At 37.0% G+C, this 21,599-nt stretch overlaps 1 protein-coding gene across 2 annotated transcripts; it reads right to left on the reverse strand.

Annotated features, from left to right (window-relative positions):
- Nucleotides 1-8,024: 8,024 nt before the first annotated feature.
- On the reverse strand, nucleotides 8,025-21,599 carry LOC121264673 (ribonuclease II, chloroplastic/mitochondrial). Of its 2 annotated transcripts, XM_041167956.1 has the most exons (15): nucleotides 21,115-21,599; nucleotides 20,716-20,875; nucleotides 20,464-20,577; nucleotides 20,225-20,302; nucleotides 20,020-20,151; nucleotides 19,135-19,356; nucleotides 18,718-18,900; nucleotides 16,853-16,915; nucleotides 16,679-16,785; nucleotides 16,449-16,598; nucleotides 11,206-11,365; nucleotides 10,136-10,531; nucleotides 9,808-10,032; nucleotides 8,528-8,708; nucleotides 8,025-8,411 (listed from the first exon to the last, which is right to left on the reverse strand). In XM_041167956.1, the coding sequence occupies exons 1-14, from the start codon at nucleotides 21,384-21,386 to the stop codon at nucleotides 8,589-8,591; spliced, it is 2,382 nt and encodes a 793-aa protein (XP_041023890.1). In that variant the 5' UTR covers nucleotides 21,387-21,599; the 3' UTR covers nucleotides 8,025-8,411; nucleotides 8,528-8,588. The 2 variants fall into 2 exon arrangements, with proteins under 2 accessions (XP_041023890.1, XP_041023892.1); XM_041167958.1 differs by lacking the exon at nucleotides 16,853-16,915.

Raw genomic sequence — 21,599 nt, forward strand, 5'->3', positions numbered from 1 at the left:
ATGATTTACGCACAATATTTTTCACGACACTTTTCACAATTATGTTTTAAATGATAGGTATTTTAGTAAAACGTCTTATAAAAATAACATCATTTTACAAAAATATCCTCATTTTATAACATTGTTGTGCAATGTGTTATGTGTATATCATTACTCTTTTTTTTTAATGAAGAGATATAGAAAAAAGATTTTTTTAAAAAAAACTATGTACAGACATGACGATAAGATCAAATTATGTCATTTTCCAATTTCATTACAAGAAATTAAACTATTTATTTTATGGGTGATACCCGCATGATGCGGGGCGGGGGTACCCTCACCCGCACCATGCAGGGGTTGGGGTTTTTCCCCCGCTCCTGGGAGGCAGGGGCGGGGTCCCCCGCCCCGGTGCTGGGGGGCAGGGAAAAAAACCTCATCTGCCCCGCCACCCACCTAGGCACACATTGTGTTTAAAAGAAAAATGGTCCAAAAATATTTTTTTAGACTCAAATTATAATATAATTTAAATAATAAATTAAAATTTATAAATATAAAAAGAACTTAAACTCATTAGAATTAGATTTTTGATTGTATTGACTTCCTAGGCCAACCTTTATATAGGAGGTCAAAGCAATACAATAATCATCCCGTCCCCTACCCCCGCTAGGCCCTCTCCATGCAGGGCGGGGTGGGATAGCAGAGTAACGGGGGAGGGGGCGGGGCACCACTACTCACCCCTAATTTATTTATTGCTAGTTATTTCTTATTAAAATGATTATTTTATGTCAAAATAAATCTATATTCATTATAAATAAATGGTCATAAATGCTCACGTTTCTTGCAATAAATTTCCTCTAAGTTGAAACGTTTTTGAAGGATTTGACTTCGCAAGCATAAAACCTTGATCTAGATATCCAAACTCAAATGGGATTGATTCTATGATTATCATTTTCATAGGGTCTGCACGTAGGATTTTAATTGAGGGTAAATTCCTCCTAGATCTGCACTTGAAGTCGGCGAGTATGCTGCAGAACATTCAGGTATAATAAGATATTGATAATGATAGCCTTTTGGTTCTGCAGCAACCAACTCCAATCATCTTTCTCAAAGCCTACAAAAACAACTAATCTTAAACTCTGGTCTCCCCTCACCCAAAAATGAATGTCGATATTAAAATTCATGATCAGGGTCAACTCATCATGTACGTACGTAGAATCTCCACAAATTGCAAGATTAGGGTTTATAATATTAGTTCAGTTTGCAGAAGACAACCAAATTCTTCAATGAGTTTTGAGATGTGAGATATCATATTCCTCTAATCAATAATTTAATTTGATATTATCTTAGTTTAATTTTCTTAATATTTAAGATATTTACGTTATCTTATCTCAATGTAATTTTTTTATAAATAAAAATATGTCTTATATCAATAATAATTAAATGAAAATGTAGCTCCAAATCTCATTCCTTTTTTTTTTTTTTTTTTCTATTGATGTTCATCTTCTTTTATATTATATTTTACTCTCTCATCCCCCATATATATATATATATGGTCTTCAACTTGTCGGTGGCTTATATTATTTTTTTTTACAAAAAATAAATAAATATATATATATATATTAAAAAATAATATTATATCAATATTTTATTTAACTTTCATCTAAAACATCTCATCTCATCTTATACTATCCAAGCAGTTCTATTCTTCTATACCAAATTAATTGCTCATTTTACCCACCCATCCCCCATATATATATATATATATATGGTCTTCAACTTGTCGATCGGTGGCTTATATTATTTCTTTTACAAAAAATAAATAAATATATATATATATATATATATATATATATATATTACTCACCGTCTTAATAATTTTTCATTATTTCTAGACATGCTATTGGCCTATAAATAGTATATAACAAATCATTTACTTAATATTTATGTCACTTTAAAAGATAATGAAATTGTCATAATACTTGAATAATATTTCTCTTTCTTTAAAACATGTACAGAATAATTGCGAAAATGGAATATGTTCTGGCATGCAAATTTATGTAGATGCGATGTTAGCTTCCCCTAGGCTGCTGACTTTGTATTTCGAATTCAAACTAACCAAATTCTATTAAAAAATATGTCATATGACTCATGTTTAAACATGTACGTATATTATAATATATATACCCATGAATCTTACTGCATGCATACACTTCAAGTCGAGAAAAGTAGTTTAATTAATTAGGAACTGAAATATTGCCGTTTCTTATGCATCACTTCATGTCCTCTTGCTTGCATTTGCATTCTTCAAAAGCTAAACTGATTTCCATTTTCATATGATTCAACTACTAATTATTTATTCATTACAAAACTAATTCATTCCCATGTGTTAGCTAGGCAGCATCATCCCAATGATTTTCGCCCACACTCCACGTACCGTTGTATAAATAAATTAACGTTGTGGTTCTAAATATATCAAAATATCAATATATTTTAAATTTTAAATTTTAAAAATTAAATTATATCATGTAGATGGTGTGTAGTATAAAAACTTTAAAATAGAGTTATTCATATATTTTATGCTAGCCAATATAAAAGGCTTCTATATATAATCATTGACATGTCCAAAAACTTGTTTGTAAAAGCTTGAAGAAATCATCCCATGTGAGAGAAGATGAGAGATTTGATTTATGTTTGGAGCGAAGTGCATGCATGGTGATGGGTCTCATGACAAAGAAAGATCATAGAGGCATGTGGGCGACAATCTCCATGAGCTTTCATCCATCACAATTCAGATTTCTACCTACCTCCATATGATCATGACCTCTCACTTCTCTTCATCACTTCATTTGTCCAGATTTATGGTCTTTTGCCACGTTTTTCACCTTTGACAAACTATATATATATAGCTTTCTTAAGGTTCCTTTTCATCATATTGAATTGCAGTCCTAGCTAGGTAAATTAATGTTCGGTGCATGCATGGTGTTTTGGGTGGGATTGGTTTTGTAATTAATATTGGGGAAAATGTTCAGTGTTGTTTACGTCACATGTTTGTGTTTCAATATGTGTGTATATATACATATATATATACACACACGATTGCTTAGTGATTATTTTGCAACATATATTCCAAATTGTGATAAATGAGAGATATGTGAATTTTTTTAATATCATTAAATGCTCTATATATAGATGTTATAGGACCGATTTCACATATTTATCTCTGTTACACTTGAAGATTTTGATTCAAACCCCAACATTAACTATTGTGATATTTTTCCGTCTCTCCTTTTTGGGATTGGCAAAAGGATAATTTCTTATCAAGGGGGCAGAGAATGATTAATGATTATGAAACCATCATTAATCTCAAACGATTAAATTAATTAGAATGGATAAATTTAATTATATAAATTATATATTAACATTCTTTCTCGCTATGAATCAGACTTGTTGTGAAATATTATACAAAACACACATATTAATAATGGCAAATAAAGTAAAAGCAATATAATCAAGCATATGAGACACAATATATGTAGTTCGGCAAATTGTCTACGTCTACAGAATTGCAGAAATCTTATTAACCAGAGGAGATTATAATCACTCAATCTCAACTCACTCTTTAGAGTTTTTTATTCTCTCACACAATATGCATTCACTAGACAATTGTTCTCTCTCAAAATATGCTCCAGGTCGTCCAACACAAGTCAAATATAACAAATATATAGCAAACGACGCTGGAAACCCTAATTGGTAAAATTTGTGTTCTTTGCTCGAGCGGCTTGTCAAGCACGCCTTGAGCGAATAGCCAAATCAACATTAGCTCTAGCGGAAGACTACTAAACACTAAGATTTGTGTCCCGTTCAAGCTCACTGTCGTGCAGGACTCTAGCGAACTCTCGAACTTGAGCTTTGCTCGAGCCCAATGTCGAGCGCATGTCGAGCGAACTTCGCTCAAGCGCACATTTAGCAAATATATTTTCAGCTCCAAAATCAGTTTCCACATACACCTCAACAAGACTCTCTCTTAATAATTGTGAGTCTAATACATGAATTATTTATTAATTAAATAGGCCAGGTATGCAAAATGTAGAATTAGAGTTAGAATTCAGGACATCTACTTTAATACTATATTAAATCATCACTTATTCTAAAAACTTAAACTAATAAAAAGATGCAAATTAAATCATATATGTTGAAATGGAACTAACTAACATGAGTTTATGTACATTTGGAAAAACATGGGAATGGAATTTCACGTTGCCAAAAAGAATGGAAGTGAATTTGCTCCCAAATTAGTATATTAAATGATTGATAGGGAATTTGTTGGTTTCAATTATGAATATTAGTAAAATTAGTTGCAAACTCATGCGAAAATACAGAATGTTGGGCTGATTTTTTGCTTTTTTTTTAATTCATAAAATGTCTTTACAAGTCTATGGGAAAGCATTGACAGAATATTAATCAAAGAGTTCATATTTTTAGGTTTAGAAGTTATATGTGGGTAGGTCAGCAACGAAACTTGGCGCATTATTAATGTACGTACAAATGATAACGCTGTAACCTCACGTTACAACGCCTACCTACCAACTATATACAATCAATAGCAATTAATATCATAAATTATGTAATTAAAACTTTTTATAGACCTTTGAGATTTTGCTTCCTTTTTATTCGCATCCAGAACAGCATCAATGAAACTTGTTATATGCTTAAAACATGTGCATGTATGCGTTTGCAAGTTTTTTATCTTTTTAAATAAAAAAGACGGGAATTGTACATATAATTAATTAGAAAAAAATGTTATCTATATTTACAATTTTAAGCACATAACCATACATACTGACATGTCAGTAATTGAAATGGTTAAAATTTGAAATTCAAAATTCAGAAGAAAAAGAAAAAACTGATAAATTGTGATAGATAATATATGTATAATATAATGCATATGGCTAAGCAGTAAACACTGCCACCCTGCCCTCCCCGTCTTACCCCCGTCAGATTAAGACGGGGGCATGTGGGTAGATGCTCACACACTTTTGGTTATTGTGCTAGGCTCATGTCTGGCCAGGTTTTACCCCATCCTCCCAACCCAAAGTTATTTATATATATATATATATACATATATATGTATTACAAAGACAAAAATTCGTAAGTATAAAACAATGTTGTTTTGATATTTGACTAAGTACTATATAAAGAAAACAAAACCCTAAATACCATTCTATTTGTCTCCTCACATCTCCTCTCTCCCACTACCGTTCTCTCCTCTCCTCTTCTTTTCTTTCTCCTCATCTACTTTTTCTTCTTGAAGCTTGTGAATGTGAGATACCCACAGGTCACGGCGTGGCCATGTGTCTAAGGCCACGAATGGCCATGGGTTTGCGAAAAGACCCACGGCCATATTAGGTTGTAGTTCTTCAGCACTCCGACCCACGACCTTATCGTGGTCTTGCCAGAGCAAGTTCTAGAAGATTGTGATTTTTTGTAAGACAATCACCTTACAAGAACTTTGTCATCAATTAGTAATTTTTTTTAAAGTCTGCGTGAATATTATTAAATAGCACCAACAAACTAATGCTTTTAATTTTACAATATTGTACAAATAATTCCTAACCTAGCAATCTTGTCCTCTTGAGTTAATTATCTATCTTTATTCACTTCTTAAACGTCACATTACAATTCCTGCTAATTTCCTATTCTGATTTTTCACATGAGAATGTTAAGAGTCACGAAAAGATATGCAAAATAATTAGGAGGTAGCTAGCTACTCCTGTTGGAGGGTCAGGAAGCACATCTACCAAGCTAACTACCTTTCATGGTGGATGCATGCCTAACAATTATTACAGTTACAAAGTAGTTAGAAGTTACTATTTATTTCATAAGTTGCAAAAGATAAAAAGATGTAAATTTAATTATTTATATTTATTTTAATATTTTTTCTTAAGTGTAGGTCAGACTTCTCCTTAAGAAGTGAGCCTAATACAGAATATTTAATTAGATAGGTAAATTATATATATAACCAAAGTTTAAACTCAAAATATTTATTTTGATATCACGTGAAATCATTATTTATTCTAAAAATTTAAATGAAAAGAAATAAAATAGATTTAATAATTTATACTTGTCTTTTAAGTGGCATCCTCGCAAAATGGTGGCAAAGACGTAGTTCAGTACTTTGGTGACCACTGGATTCATGTTTATACAACAATTTACACCATGCATGATTTATGCATGATCAGAACTAATGATATAGATAGAACCCACCTCGTCATCTATTGCACCCTTTGATGATACCTCAAAATCATGTGACACCCTACAGGATTATTAACTATAATTTTGTTTTCTTTTATTCCTCAAGACAGATATTGTGAAGTGAGTCTCGTGACCATGCTAAATGTGGGCCTGCAAATTTCCACTGTCATCATGTCATAATACCCAAATTTGCAGCATCTCAAGTTCCCAGAGCGGGCGCGGAGTTTTAACTGCCGCTCTTGTTACGTACACTAGCTCTGTCTGTTCCGACATGATTGAAGGCAAACTGAAGAAAATCTAATGCATTGGAATAGGTTTAGATGAGTTGAATAAAATATTATTAAATTATTATTTTTTAATATTATATTTATTTTAAAATTTAAAAAAGTTAAATTAATTATTATATTTTTATAAAAATTTAAAAAAATTATAATAATGAGATGTGATGGATTGAGAGTGTTTATGTATCCAAACAAACCTAAAATGAGAAATGACGCTGTTGATCTAGATATATTAGTGCATAAAAATTAGCCCATTTTCAAAAGTTTTTGGAATTCTATAAATATTCCTGCAAGATAAACATTTCCCAGATAACTAAATTCCCCATATTTCATGGCTTTACCTTGTATGGTAGTTTTCAATCCACAATAAGTACCAAAAATCTCCTCGAGTTGGCAACCTTCTTTTTTTATGTGCAAATTCCAGTTCCAAAGCAAAGCTGAGTGTCATCGGACCAAGAATAGGGGTCCTCAACTCTTCTCTTGTTAGCTTATCCGATTACGAAATAAAGCCCATAAAGTTGCCAATCTTCGCCACGCATATGGCGACAACTTGGTTTCTCAACTTCCACATGGAATTATACCAATTGAGCTCCAACTTGATGGCTGAAGAAATATCTCTAAAGTTGGTGACAGATAGTAGATTGGGTATGAGTTTGCAGACAATGAGACTTTGATACTACACAACCATTTCTATAACAATTCATAGATCTTTAGAAGGTCGTGGATAACATGATCAATTATACTAACCCCATATCATGACTCCCTATAATTTTCTAACTTAAAAATATCTAGTTTGTATTCGCAACCCATCTCAACTTATTTTACTATTATTCATTATTATTCATCAATTTTAACTCACAAATTTCATTACTATTCACAATCCATCTTATTACTATTCATAACTCATCTCAACTCATTTTCGAATTCAAACTATACCTTAATCAATTTAAAGAGAGAAATAGTCCGGGCCGGCTTTATTCATTGACAATGTGAATTCTAACCTTTTACTTGCAATATAAATCAAATGTTGTGCATGTGGTTTTAAATTATAAAGTGTTTAAATGAAAATATTGTGAAGACTAAAGAATTATCCGATTCCCCAAGTTCCACTTCTATGATTCTCTCATCGAAGCACTTCAAATATTTTCCTAACCATATCGTCTTGATTTTTGTGAGCAATTTCGCCCACGTTCCACAATTTCCAATGAGAGACCCAGTAACCAGTTTGACTTGTTTTACTCGAAGCTAACAAGTAGAACTTTTTACAGGCTACATCTCTAATCTGACAAGAGTCTTGCTGCGTGTACTGAGAATTGTTACGGAAAGTTGTGGCCCATAGTATTTTGTGTTTTTTTTTTTTTTTAAAACAAAAAAAAAAAAAAAACAAAATACAAAACACAGCAAAAAGCACTATCGGTCACAATTCTCGGTAACAATGCTCGGGCAACATAAAAGAAATCACTTGGCAAACTGGAATCTCTGCTCCCTAATCTATATTATGCGAAAAATTTGTATTGAATATATCTTTGCTATCTCATTTTGAGATAAATGAGAAGAATGTGACAATTATAACACAAGTTACATTCATTAGATCAGCAACGCTTACAGAATCTACAACGTTATACATTACTCGAGAACAAAATCAACATACGTATATGCTGACCCCAAAAATTGCATGACCAACCCATGTGAGCCATCTATGGAATAATGCCATCATCAGCCAAGTGAAACGAGTAGCAACGCCTTGATTGAAACAAGTGAGAACTATGGGGGGCATGGTTCGACCTCAAAATGGCACTTTCAAGTAGTGTTGCAATCGCTTCTACAGAAGGTACCCTTTAGGAACATTCTTTTTGAAAAGTGATGTTTGGCTGCTTCACTGTCTGAGCTTAGGAGCACCTATAAGGGTAGCACACGAAAATCAGTGTCACATAAATATGAAGCTGTGAAGTTAAAATCGAATTCTACAAAAAATCTCAAGAAAGACCAACTTTGGGTTAGTCTACCATTCATACCAGCATGAGCGAAAAATGCTTTTCCTGATAAGTTCCCGTCAAAAAAATCTCTTTGTATCCCTCATATAACCTCCTTAAGTGCAAGATAATCATCACGAGGATGAGATTCTTCCACCCAAACTTCTATTTCATCTCCAATATGTAATCCCACAGACACCGATGCAGAAGCTTGAAATCCCACCTGCAAAATTTGAAGATTGGTTCAGCAATTTTAATCAACATAGTTGCAAGATGATCAAGGATATGCCAGTGATGGAAACTGCCCAATCTTTAGAAAGTCAAATCAAATAAACGAACTAAGAAGAAGGAATTTAGATGGGGAGGGAGAAACAACAAACAACTATAACCATGCTGCAGAGATGAAAGCCTTAAAAACCTCATGAATGCTGCAGTGCTGCAGTATATGAATGAACTACCCTGTAATTGTATAGTATGCTTATTCCAGTTCCTTCTCTTCCTGTTGGCAAATAGAGATGAAACGTGTATGTCCAATTTCTAGTACTTTTAAATCTACTACTACAGCCAAATGCAAGGCAAAGAACAATAGTTTGCAAAATTGTCTGGATCCGTGCAGATGGCTGGAGGTGTGCCCTAAATATAGAGAAGAAAAGTGGCACATACCAAAGATCATTCAATCAGGAACCATACCCCAAGAGAGGACATGTCAAATGGCATGGACCAAAATTGAGATTCAAGAGAGAAAAAAGAACAAAAAGAGATTATAGGGGAAAATAAGGTTATGATAGCATCTGGGCATTCGCAATCTAGATAATGGTTGCTATCTACAAACATCATATAACTGATGAGCAACCCCTAGGATCGGTTTGGCAGATAGGAAATAACACATGGATTGAGAGCATAAAAAATGAGCACAATCAGCTGGATCAGCCAAAAGATGTTTGCATGCTGACATGCAAAGAAAAAAACTTTTGACGAAATCAGTAACAGGCAAGTCAACCTGAACCTGAATGAGTTAAAATGTCTCATCATTGATGCACAAAGAATATGATGTTCACATCATCACCAAAGATCTTTCTCAGTTTCAACTCATAAATCAGTCCAGCATGTCTTGGGAGGGAAGGGAAGGGAAGGAAAGGGGGATCATATTATTCATTTTCACTGCCTTGAATAAAAAAGTCTAGTCCCATCAATGGCAACAGTGTTATCTACCCATACTCTTTACACTCCAATCACTCAACCAAATCGTGTTTTGGCACTACTTGACATAATCTATGAGAAAGATTGCTTCAGTACAGAACCACAGAAAAACAAAAGCCTACCTCAACTAACAATAGTGCTGCAATCCGATCTTTAATGAATCTAAGGATCAATGCACGATATCTTCTTTCTTTTGCTTGCCTCCTCAGGTATTCTAATATCCAATAACGAAGACTGCTGCCAAACAGCCTCTTGGCTAATCTAGTATGCATGTTTATAATTGATGCCATCCCTTCAAGCTGACCAGCAGAGAAAGGAAGAGAATCACCTCTAAGATACGCTTTAACCTACATACAAAAAAGCAAAGATAAAAATGTTAATGAAAAGACTTCTTGTCAAGGTACATACATGGGACATTCATACGACACGACAGTAATGAAAAAATCAGACCTGATAATGAGCAAGAAGATCCATATATCTGCGAATAGGAGATGTAAACTGAACATAACCAGGAAGTCCCAAAATCCCATGGCGTATAGGCTTCCTGAAATCAATTTCAGCAGCACGCATTACTTTAACAATGGCAGAGCTCCTAATGGGTCCTTCTGGAAGATGTGCAAATGCAGATATATCGATGTTTGATTGGGGCTGTCCTCTGTAGGGTAAAGGAATGTTATTGCAAGAACCATAAGTGGCTATAACTTCCCCACAGAGTATCATCATCTCAGAGACCATTCGCATTGCAGGGTCAGCTTGGTTTTCAACATAAAGATTAATAATAGGCTCTGGATCCTCAGGGTTAGCCACCTTGATGCGTGCTTCTAATGAGCCTGTGTCAACTGCACCCTGAAAAATGCATAAAAAGTCAATGTCATAGAAGAACAAGGGGTCAATGGACAAATTACATCCCACCAAAGAAAAAACCTATCCAAAGTGCACGTAATGGCAGAGACAAAATCAATTGTTCGATCTCATTTATCTTAGAAACTCAATTTATTTGATCTCATTTATCTTGCTTTCAAGAACCCTTGGATGACAAAAAGATTCTTTTCGGAGTATAAGGTAGCTCTCTCAATAAAAACAATCCCATTTCTATAAATATCTTTTAACTAAAAGAAAATAATTTGCAGTAGACATTCATATCTTGATAGATAATGTTTGTGAGATTTTAAGCATACTCATTCTGGAATGTCTCTTATTGTTAATTCATCAAAACAATAGCAAAATCCAAACTATGTTATGCAAGCTTAAGCTATGCCAGATGTTAATTCAAAACTGTGAGATGCATTTTTGTTTTAACAAGGAGATTGTATAACATGATTTTCCTTCTTAATTCTTTTACTTTCTGATTATTCACGAGCTTCTTTGGATCCAACAAGCATTTCTATTCATTTTCTTTCAAATTCATTCCAAACACAGTAAGTCTCCTCAGGGTTCTTGGATATGAATATTTGGAAACACTAGCAGATTCCTTAGAACTTCAACTAACAGTGGTTGATTTTAGAGTTGAATTTTATAACCTGTTCTAGCCGCCACTGTAACCTCAGAGCTGCTGCCTCAGACAGAATTTTCAGTTCTACCTCCTCTTCCAAGTTCATATGAAGCAGTTCAGATGCACTCTCGTATGTCAGCATATAGGTGGGTTTGATAAATGAGTTGTCCACCGAGTATTCTGCAATGCTACAAAAAGCATGTAGGGTGTGAAGCAGATTTCATTTATAGGAAATCATATATAGAAGCATGCAACTTCCATCTGCATATCTGCAGTTCCACCATGATTAAAACACCTCAATTGTAATGAAAAAATAGAGCATTAAATAATTGTGTTGACTAGACTAGATGCCCTCTAAATTTGTTTATATGGCCCTCAAATCAGGCCAACTGCCCAAAAACTCTAAGATCAAATTTGGACATGCAAGAAGTTTGTATCTATTGTGTTCCAAACAAAAAATTTTAAACAAAGGTTCCAACTTCCATAATATCCTATGCAGAGGAATGAAAGAAGCTTTGAACATCGTGAGCGGTCAATAGATGAGCTTAGAACTTTCTTTTTGAATACTATACTCCATTGGTCAATCGTAATTAATTTTAATGGCATGAACTTTCATGAAAGGGCAGGCCCGTGAAGCTTGGGGAGACGTCTCTCAGACCCGTCCACTCTGAGTGGCGGGCTACGGAACCATCTCAGGCCCAAGAGTCATTTGTCTCGGGCTCAAGAAACTCAAAGCCCCCGGCAGTCCCGCCGGCCACCTCGCCTATGACACAAAAAGAACCGCCAGCCACCGACAATCCTACGAGACCAAGTAGGGTGCAGTTACAGCATTTGACTGGGATGAACAGAAGCATGGAGGTGATGGCATTAGCTGGATTGGTCCAAAATGAAGCCGCTGCCTGTTCTCAGGCCTCTGGGAACTTGTCGTTGATACAGAAGGGGCCACCGACCATTGGTGATCCTACGGTACGTAATTAGGAGCAGCTCTTGGCCTTGGAGGGGATGAAGCCACAATGAGGTGTTGGCCTCAACTGGGCTGCCTCGGTTTGAAGCTCTCGCTGGTTCTCTGCACATCAGTGGTCCCTCACAACCTTTGGAGGCTTCATCCAGGGCTCAAGGCACTCAATCAATGACCCGTGAAGCCCCTAATGTCAGGGGGTCACTCATGGGGGTAGCTGCTAAGACTCCCCAGGGTTTTGTGCACATTGGAAGAAGAGGATGAGACTATCTCAAATGATGAGGCGTTCTCGGATGACGGGTCATCAATCTCCGATTTACAATTAGTTTGCAAGGAGTCAAGACATGTTGCTTCCTTTAATGATCTGGGGGATCCCGGGGACGAGCCCAATCCTATTTGTTCTCTGCCTCCAACGCCTCTATGGGCTGGCCCACAATCTGATTGGGTTTTGCAGAAGGTAGAAGAAATTCGCCATTGCATAGGGATTTCTTGTGAGGGTTTTGAGGATCAGTTTCAAGCACTTCTTACAGCCATCGAAACAGGAAAGCCCCTCCTAGCCAGATCTGCCTCTAAAAAAGAAAGGGAGCTTAAGAGACTTTCTTGCTCCATAAACTATGATGCAAGGGAAGGAAGTGCTAGTAGGGGGAGGCACAATGATAGGGCGAGTCTCGGTATCTCATGAAGCCCAAGATCCTTTCAAGGAATGTTCGGGGATTGAATGACCCAAACAAGCGCCTAGAGTGAAGAACTTAATACGGGAATGGGATGCAGATGTAATTTGTTGGCAGAAGACCAAGCTGAAGTTTATTGACAAGAACATAATAAGAAGTTTGTGGAATTGCTCTTATGCAGGATGGACCGCCTTTGCTTCCAAGGGCGGTTCAGGGGGCATTATAGTGATGTAGGACAAGCGAGTAGTTAATTTGGTGGAGTATATTGGCAAGTTTTCAGTAATTTGTTCTTTCCATAATGTGGAAGATAGTTTTGGGTGAGGGTTCTTAGGAGTATTCGGGCCTAATGATGACAATAATAGAAAGCTCATTTGGGATGAGATAGTTGATTTGTGCAGTTGGTGAGACGGCCCGTGGTGTATTGGAGAAGATTTCAACATCACTCAGTTTCCGAGTGAAAGGTCGGGGGACTCTAGCTCGGGTTCAGCCATGGCTGACTTCTTAGCTTTAATTTTCGAGATAGATTTGGTTGATCTACCTTTAGTTGGGGGTGATTTCACTTGATCTAACAGGAGGGTTTGGTCTAGGCTGGATAGATTCATTGTCTCTCCTTCTTGGGAGGCTCACTTTCCCAACCTATGCCAAAAACGACTCCCTAGGCTTTGCTCTGATCATTTTCCCCTCTTATTGGATTGTGGGGGTCTTCATGAGGGACGAAGATATTTTAAATTCAAGAACACGTGGCTGAAGGTAGATGGGTTTACAGACAAGGTTAGATCGTGGTGGTCCTCGTATCAATACTCGGGCACTCCCAGTTTTGTTTTAGCCTAGAAACTTAAAGCCTTGAAAAAAGATCTGAGAAAATGGAATAAGTCTTTGGAAACATCTAAGACCAGCGGAACAATCTATTTCAGAAGCAATAGCGTTTGGATGAAAAAGAGGTGGATGGGGCCCTCTCGGATGACGACAAGGCAAGGAAAATGGTTGTAGTAGCTAAGCTGGAAAAAACCGCACTTATGGAAGAGATCTCTTGGAGGCAAAAATCTCGAGCCCTTTTGGTTGAAGGAAAGGGACAAGAGCACAAAGTTTTTCTATAGAGTAGTTAACTCTCATAGAATAAACAACGCCATTGAGGTTCTTCATTCGGAAGGGAGGGTTCTTTCGTACAGAGTCTCTATCAAGGATCACATTGTTCGCTTTTATGATAAGCTTCTGAAGGAGCAACATCATTGGAGGCAAAAGGTAGACGGGCTAGTCTTTAACTTGATTGATCAACCAAGTGCGGCTTGGTTGGAGAGACCATTCAAAGAGAATGAGGTGCTTAGCGTGCTAAAAGGGATGGACAAAGACAAAGCATCAGGACCAGATGGTTTCACAGTAGCTTTCTTCCAAGCTAGTTGGGACATTGTCAATGAGGACATCATGAAGGTTTTTCTTGAGTTTCACTCATTAATGAAATTTGAGAAAAGCCTTAAGGCCTCATTTATCGCCCTTATTCCAAAAAGGGTGAGGTCGGTGGAGGTGCAAGACTTTTGTCCCATAAGCCTGGTAAGTGGGGTTTACAAGATCATCCCAAAAGTTCTAGCCAAACGGTTGAGCGAAGTCATGGGTAAAATCATCTTGAAGTCACAAAACACCTTTGTAAAAGGAAGACAAATACTAGACTCGGTCCTCATTGCTAACAAATACTTGGAAAGTAGAATTAGAGTCGGCATCCCAGATATCTTATGTAAATTGGATATGGAGAAGGCTTTTGATCATGTAAATTGGGATTTCTTGGTGTATATTCTTGGTAGGTATGGCTTTGGGGAAACATTGTGTCAGTGGATGAAACATTGGATCACAACAGTCAGATTCTCAATTTTGGTTAATGGCACCCCCAAAAGCTTCTTTAACAGCTCTCGGGGCTTGAGACAAGGGGACCCCTTATCCCCTCTTCTATTCATTTTAGCAATGGATGTACTAAGTAGAATGTTGAAGGGGATGGCGGATAAGGGTTTCACCTCGAGATTCTCGGTGGGTGGTTCCTTGCATGGTAGTCTATCAATCTCTCACCTACTTTTCACGGATGACACGCTGATTTTTTTGTGACCCGGACCACAATAAGATTTGTTCCTTGAGAGCCCTCTTCTATTCATTTTAGCAATGGATGTACTAAGTAGAATGTTGAAGGGGATGGCGGATAAGGGTTTCACCTCGAGATTCTCGGTGGGTGGTTCCTTGCATGGTAGTCTATCAATCTCTCACCTACTTTTCACCGATGACACGCTGATTTTTTTGTGACCCGGACCACAATAAGATTTGTTCCTTGAGAGCCCTCCTGCTTTGCTTCGAAGTTGTCTTTAGTCTTAAGGTGAATTTATCAAAATCTGAAATGGTTCCAGTTGGCTTGGTTAATAATTTAAGCGAATGGCTGCCATCTTGGACTACAAGGTGTCATCCTTGCCCATGAAGTATCTTGGACTAACTTTGGGGGCCCCCACAAATCCAAGGCAATGTGGAACGGGATTGTTGAGAAGATCGAATGTAAATTGGCTGGTTGGAAGAGAATTTACTTTTTTAAAGGCGGTAGAATCACACTAATCAAGAGCACATTATCCAATCTCCCAACATACTTTCTATCTTTATTTCCTTTGCCTGCAGGGGTGGCGAATAGACTAGAGAAGATTTTTCGTGATTTCTTGTGGGTAGGTTTAAAGAAAGTGAAAAAAAAAATCCATTTGATTAAGTGGGATAAAGTTTGTGCACATTTGACTTGTGGCAGATTGGGAGTTAGAAAATTGAGAACCTTCAATAAGGCCCCTCTAGGAAAATAGTTATGGCGGTATCATCAAGAAGAGGATGCTCTTTGGAGGAATACGATTGAAGTTAAGTATGGGAGCATTTCGGGTGGCTGGTGCTCTAATGAAGTAAGTGGGGCTTAGAGTATGGGAGTTTGGAAATTTATTCGTAATGGTTGGGAAGATTTGCAAATTGCAGATTTGAGGTGGGTAGGGGTACGCATATCAAATTTTCGCACGATATTTGGTGTGGTGATGATGCTTTGAAGAACGCCTTCCCCTATCTTTATAGGATCGCGGCTGTTTGGAAGATGGTGCCTCTATGCTTAATGTGGTGCACCTGGAACAAGAGAAATGGTCGTTGTTTCGAGGATAGTGAGCGCTCACCGGAAGGGTTTAGGGACTTTTTCTTTCATACATTGTTGCTTTGGGCATCATCTATTGTATTGAATGGAACGAGTTTTAATGACTTTTACGATGTCTTTCATAGCGCTTAGCTTGTAATTAGGCTTTTTTCTTGTTTACTTCCTGTGTACCTAGGTCTTGCCTAATTACGTGGATTAATAAAATTTCTTTTTACTTATAAAAAAAATGAATTTCTTGTATCCCTAGATTATCATGCATAGGTGATGCTCTTGTATATACCCCATGGACTTGGGCTCTTGCCTATTCTTATTCTCAATAAAAATATCCAATGCTACAATTTTCTAGTCTGTGAAAACAAAAAACTTTAGGTTCAATCCACATACGGATATAGCACTTTAATGCAGCAACTAAACTTGAAAAAAAAAAAAAAAAAAGGCCCATAAACTAATAGTTGACCTAAACTTTAAAAAAAAAAGCCCACAAACTAATAGTTTACCTGCCATCAGAACGCAGCACAACAGATACGGAGACCGCATTGCAGATTTCTCCCTGTTTCAAGCTCATTCCCTCCATAGCAAGTTTTTCTGGAAACATGGGATATGTGGCAGTTGGCAAGAATATAGAAGTTCCTCTTCTCATTGCTTCCCTACTCAGATTGAACTACTATATCAAACACAACTATAGCACAGGAATTAATTCTATATCTTAAAATATCTCGAAAGCTACCGGTCTACTAAGCTCCCAGGTTGCACAAATCTAGATGAATCTGCAACATGTATCCAAACTTTAAGCCGGCCATCTTGCAACCTTGCTGCACTCAGGGCATCATCAAGCTACATAATTGCTTAGTTAGACCACTATTTTTTACAGTAACTTCATGGAGTAGAAAGTATGAATTACCTCATCAGCCTCATCAACATCGATGGCATAAACCTTCAAGTGAGTGAGATCTTTTCTATCAATCTAGACACAAAAGATCAATAAGCATATAGCACGAAGAGATCTTGAAATTCTAATAATAGAACCCATGTATTTCCCAATCCCTGAACTTTTTCCCACATGATTTAGTTAGGGAAATATCAAATTGGAAATAGGATCTCAAACTCAAAATGAATGTACTAGGGTCATTCTTAAAAACTGGATACTCCCTCCAGCCAAAGATAAACGAAGTTCACAAGTTACACATTTTAATGAACCAAAATAAATATAAATCTTTGAAAACTACCCTTAGGTGTGGAGGCGTGTTATGGTCATAGAATGGGTGTTGGATTTACAAGAGAGATCCGTGGATGATCTTTTACTCTCTGCTAGTGCTATGAGGTGGCAAGCACATTATGGCAAGCTGTTTTTAGTCTTTTGGGGCTAATATGGGTGATGCCTACAAGGGTGGTAGATATATTATTATTATTCATATTATTATTTTTTTCGCATGCTAAAAAGGCGGTTTGATGGTTATCATGGTGAAAACTTGTGGAACATGATCTTGATTTATTTGATTTGGGACATGGAGGGAAGAAATGAAAGTTTTGAAGACAACAAAAGCACCCAACAGATCTCAAGGCTTTCATTTTCAATCCACATTCCATTGGATGACTGCCGACCTATGTCTCTCTAGCTTTAGCTTCCAAGACTGTCTTGATCTCTTTTCTTTCTCTAATTAATTGTATATTGTTGAGTATTATGGAGTCTGGTTCACACCGCTCGAGCGGAATCTTTAGCCACTCGAGCGGAGACAAGTCAGAGAGTTCGCTCAAGGCAGCTCGACAACGAGCTCGAGCAAAAGGCAAGTCAGAGAGTTCGCTCGACACCACTCGACATACCGCTCGAGCGGAGGCAAGTCAGAGAGTTCGCTCGAAGAGCCGCTTGACACATGGCTCAAGCAAATGCAGGAACAAGCTCGCTCGATGCGGGCTCGACACACCGCTTGAGCGAGCATTGCTAAATTTCGGGATTTTTAGGGTTTTCGCTGCCGCTCTCTATATATATGTCATTTTTTACATATGGTTGTGTGTGTGTGTATAGAAGTCGTCCAGACTTGTATTTTGTGTTTCCTCAAGTAATAAAAATCTTTTGCAGCTCCCGTGGACGTAGGCAATTTGCCGAACCACATAAATTTTTGTGTCGCGTGATTGTTTGATTGTTCTTTTCACATTTATTTTCACTTATTGTCATCGTTTTTCACAACATATATGATTTAGTTCAATAATGCATTTGTTTCTTTTCTCTTGATCATTAATAAAACTATATTATTTAATAAAAAAGGTGGATTAGTATTTGAATAAATACGGTTTCAAAACTTTCTAATGCATAAAAATGATGAGGGAGAGACCCTAGGTACAGGTGTACGCATAACTATAGTAGCCTCCTATACCCATTGGGTCGTGGGGAGCCATAGGTGCTATCTTAAAAGGACTTGAGCCATAACCCCACCAAGGGCAAAATAGTACTAAGCCGGTAGGCAAGGAATGAGCACAACTCTTATCTCCTTAACATCTTGTCTGTCAAGACTCAAACCCATGACCTCTTATCTACCAAGCTATTTGAGAGTAAGTCACTTACCACTAGGCCAAAACCCCTGGTGGTAAGATGGATTCAAAATTAATGGTAATATGAGAACTTTAACTGGATAAATCCTTCCAGTTTTGGAAACTTGAATATATTTTAGGACAGCCCAAAAAGAAAAGCAGGCTATATATAAAGGAACAAAGGGAGTATTTACGATATAAATCTTTGCATAAATTTTTCCAACCAGGAAGCATGCTTACTTCATCTGGATCAGATGACTCCACCAGAAGGCTTTCTGCTGCTGATATTATCTCATCTGAATGATCAGTACGAATGTTGAACTTTAAGAGTTCAAGATTGACATGTACAGGGAAATAACCAATATCTATTAGGAGATTTACAGCCGATGATGCTGTTTTTGTCAATCCCATTGCCTTAAGTATCTGAGAAAAAGAATGACATGTTAAGTAAAGAATAACAAATTGGTATATAGTGGATATAAAGGAATAACGTCATTGACAATTGTGATCAGCTATCTACTCTAGAACAGAATCCTAATATCACTGCTTCAAACTAAAAATGCATAACTCATTGTGATCAGCTATCTACTCCAGGACAGAAGAAATATAAATTCACACGCCAAACTAAAACTAACTTGTTTAGGTTAGAAAGGTTACCATCCCAGCTGTTTTCTTCTGCTCATCATTTTTGCAGGCATCAATGGCGTAAGATTCGAGAGATTCAATTATGTGTCTAATTTTATCTTCAACAATCCAAGAAGATTTGGGAGGTTTAGCCTCTAAAGGCATTGCCTTAGCAGCTTTCAGCAATTGTACAATCTCCTGAAGTTCTTTCTCAGCAGCCTCCCTTGCAAGTTTCCTTTGTAAAAGTTCTTCTACCTAGATTTTCCAACAAATGAGATTCAATCTTATCAAAATTACATGAAAGGAAGCAATAAAGCATTGTATAAAAACTACCACAATTTCTGATATATGTCAGATGACTATCAGTCAAGTATTTATAACAAAAAGCATTACACAGCACTAAGTATCATTAATATGACACGAGACCTGGTTTCAGCATATTGTATAATAGCAAACACAATCATACCCAGAATCAAAGCCATACAAAAAAAAAAAAAAAGGGTGCTAATCGGGATCAGCAAGGTATTTCATGGGTAGAGCAGCTTTAGGTAACCAGAACCATACCCAGCTAGCTAATTTAAATTTGAGATTTTGGTATGAATAAATGAGATAATCTCAGTGTCTTTAGACTGGCTAACAGACAGGATAATTGACTCAAAATCATAACATAAGTCTCAGGTACTAAGATTATCACATTGGGAAAGGGTTTACAATTCGGCTGGAAAAGCATAGTATGTCCAGCTGCTCAAAAGGGAGTGACCTCAAGAAGTGGCAAAAGAAACAAAAATGTGATGATAACTCTGGTCCTTTAATATTGTAGCCTGATATTCCTATTGTTGATTTGACAAATTTTACCTTCTTCTGATCTATGTATGCAAGCATGTATGTGTTTGTGTTAAAGAAAAATCTAAGATGTACCTGCACGGTAGGTCGAGGCCCATAAAGAGAACGTGAACCTTTAGTCTCAAGTACACTGAAGTATAATTCATCTTTTGACAGCAAAAGGTGCGCACAATAGCTTTCAAGAGGCTCAGCGCTACCAAAAATCATCTGTAAAATAAGCTGAAAGGTCATTGAAGAACATCGGGCAATGAGATATATGTTGGACACATAAAATTTATACCTCTGCTAATTCTTCAGTTGTCACTGATTTATTTTTTTCTAGAAGCTCAACCCAAGCAAACTCTAGAAGTGCCGGATCCTGCAGCACAACATTAATTACTGATTTATTTTTCTCCTTTAACAACAACCACAGAGAAAAGAGTAGAAACAAATTCTCTTTTTTTACTGATCAAAACAAAAGAGAGAGAGGAGAAAGAAAAAGAAAATTTTATCTCTATCCTTCCACAAGCAAGAACCAACCAAGTTATCCTGTGCTTTACGAATAAAATTTGAAAGCCCCGCGTGATCAAAATTCTCAATGCCTGGAACAATATACGTAATTTGTTGTGGTTTAATGGAGGATGTGGCACCATTCTGCCATCGGAAAACAAAGTATTGGTTACACTAGCTGGAAAGCCTACAATTTCTGATACATTTAGATAAAGAAACAATGAGTTCCAAAACCTAGCAACCTATTGATCAACATGCCGCATTAGTTGTTTCTACTAGAACCTGATCGTACACCATCCAATTCTTTTTGCCGTCAGGTCTCTGTGCAACTGCCAGCAAGACCCTGTCAGAATCCTTCTTGAACTCCAGCAGCAACCCTTTCTCCATCGCTCTGTTCACAAGCTTATCTTCAAGAAGCTTTCCACTGCTCGTTAAGCCAACCCTGCAGAGAAGATCCAGTTTCGCCATACATGACTTTCAAATTTAAGCTCGGAAACTACCAACGGGTTAAAACATTTGAGCTGATTGATGAATATAAAAGACGTATAAAATATAAATGTTTTTCCCTTTATTTTTTATGCAAGTTCTTGGATACAACAGTTCGTATTTAGAGCTCCTCTAGAATCCAAATTAAACAACGTAAAAAGGAAAATGAAAATGGCAAGTTGTGAGAAAACCTACTTTGAGGCAGCGCAAACTCTCTTCCTTTTGCGCATGAACTCTAGCTCTTCCATGACGATGTCTACGAGACTGTGAACCGAACAACTCCAAACACTGCCATGGCCGAAAAACTTTTTCTCGGGCCGGAGTACAGGAAACAGGAACCCTAATTTGGGGTGGCGGCTTAACGAAGAGCTCCTGAAAGTGAAAAATGGGCACCGGACAGCGGAGATAGGAGGAGACGAAGCGGAGCGAAAGATGGAGCAGCTGTTAACGGCTCGAACCCCCATCATAATCCAATGGAAGAAAAGCTCAGTCCTCGGAGTTTCATGAGGTGAAAGAAGATTGAGAAAAGGAAACCCTAGAACAGTTCGTGAAGGAGCAGCAGGAATTGTCGTTCTGAGAGAGTTTGAAAGGGATGAAGCAAATGCCAGCGAGTTCAAGCGCTCGTGTCGACGATGATAGAGCTAAAGCTGGCGTTGGAGATTTTGTTGATTTGCTTTTAC

The sequence above is a fragment of the Juglans microcarpa x Juglans regia genome, chromosome 5D (genome assembly GCF_004785595.1).
Source record: "Juglans microcarpa x Juglans regia isolate MS1-56 chromosome 5D, Jm3101_v1.0, whole genome shotgun sequence".
In the NCBI taxonomy this organism is placed as follows: domain Eukaryota; kingdom Viridiplantae; phylum Streptophyta; class Magnoliopsida; order Fagales; family Juglandaceae; genus Juglans; species Juglans microcarpa x Juglans regia.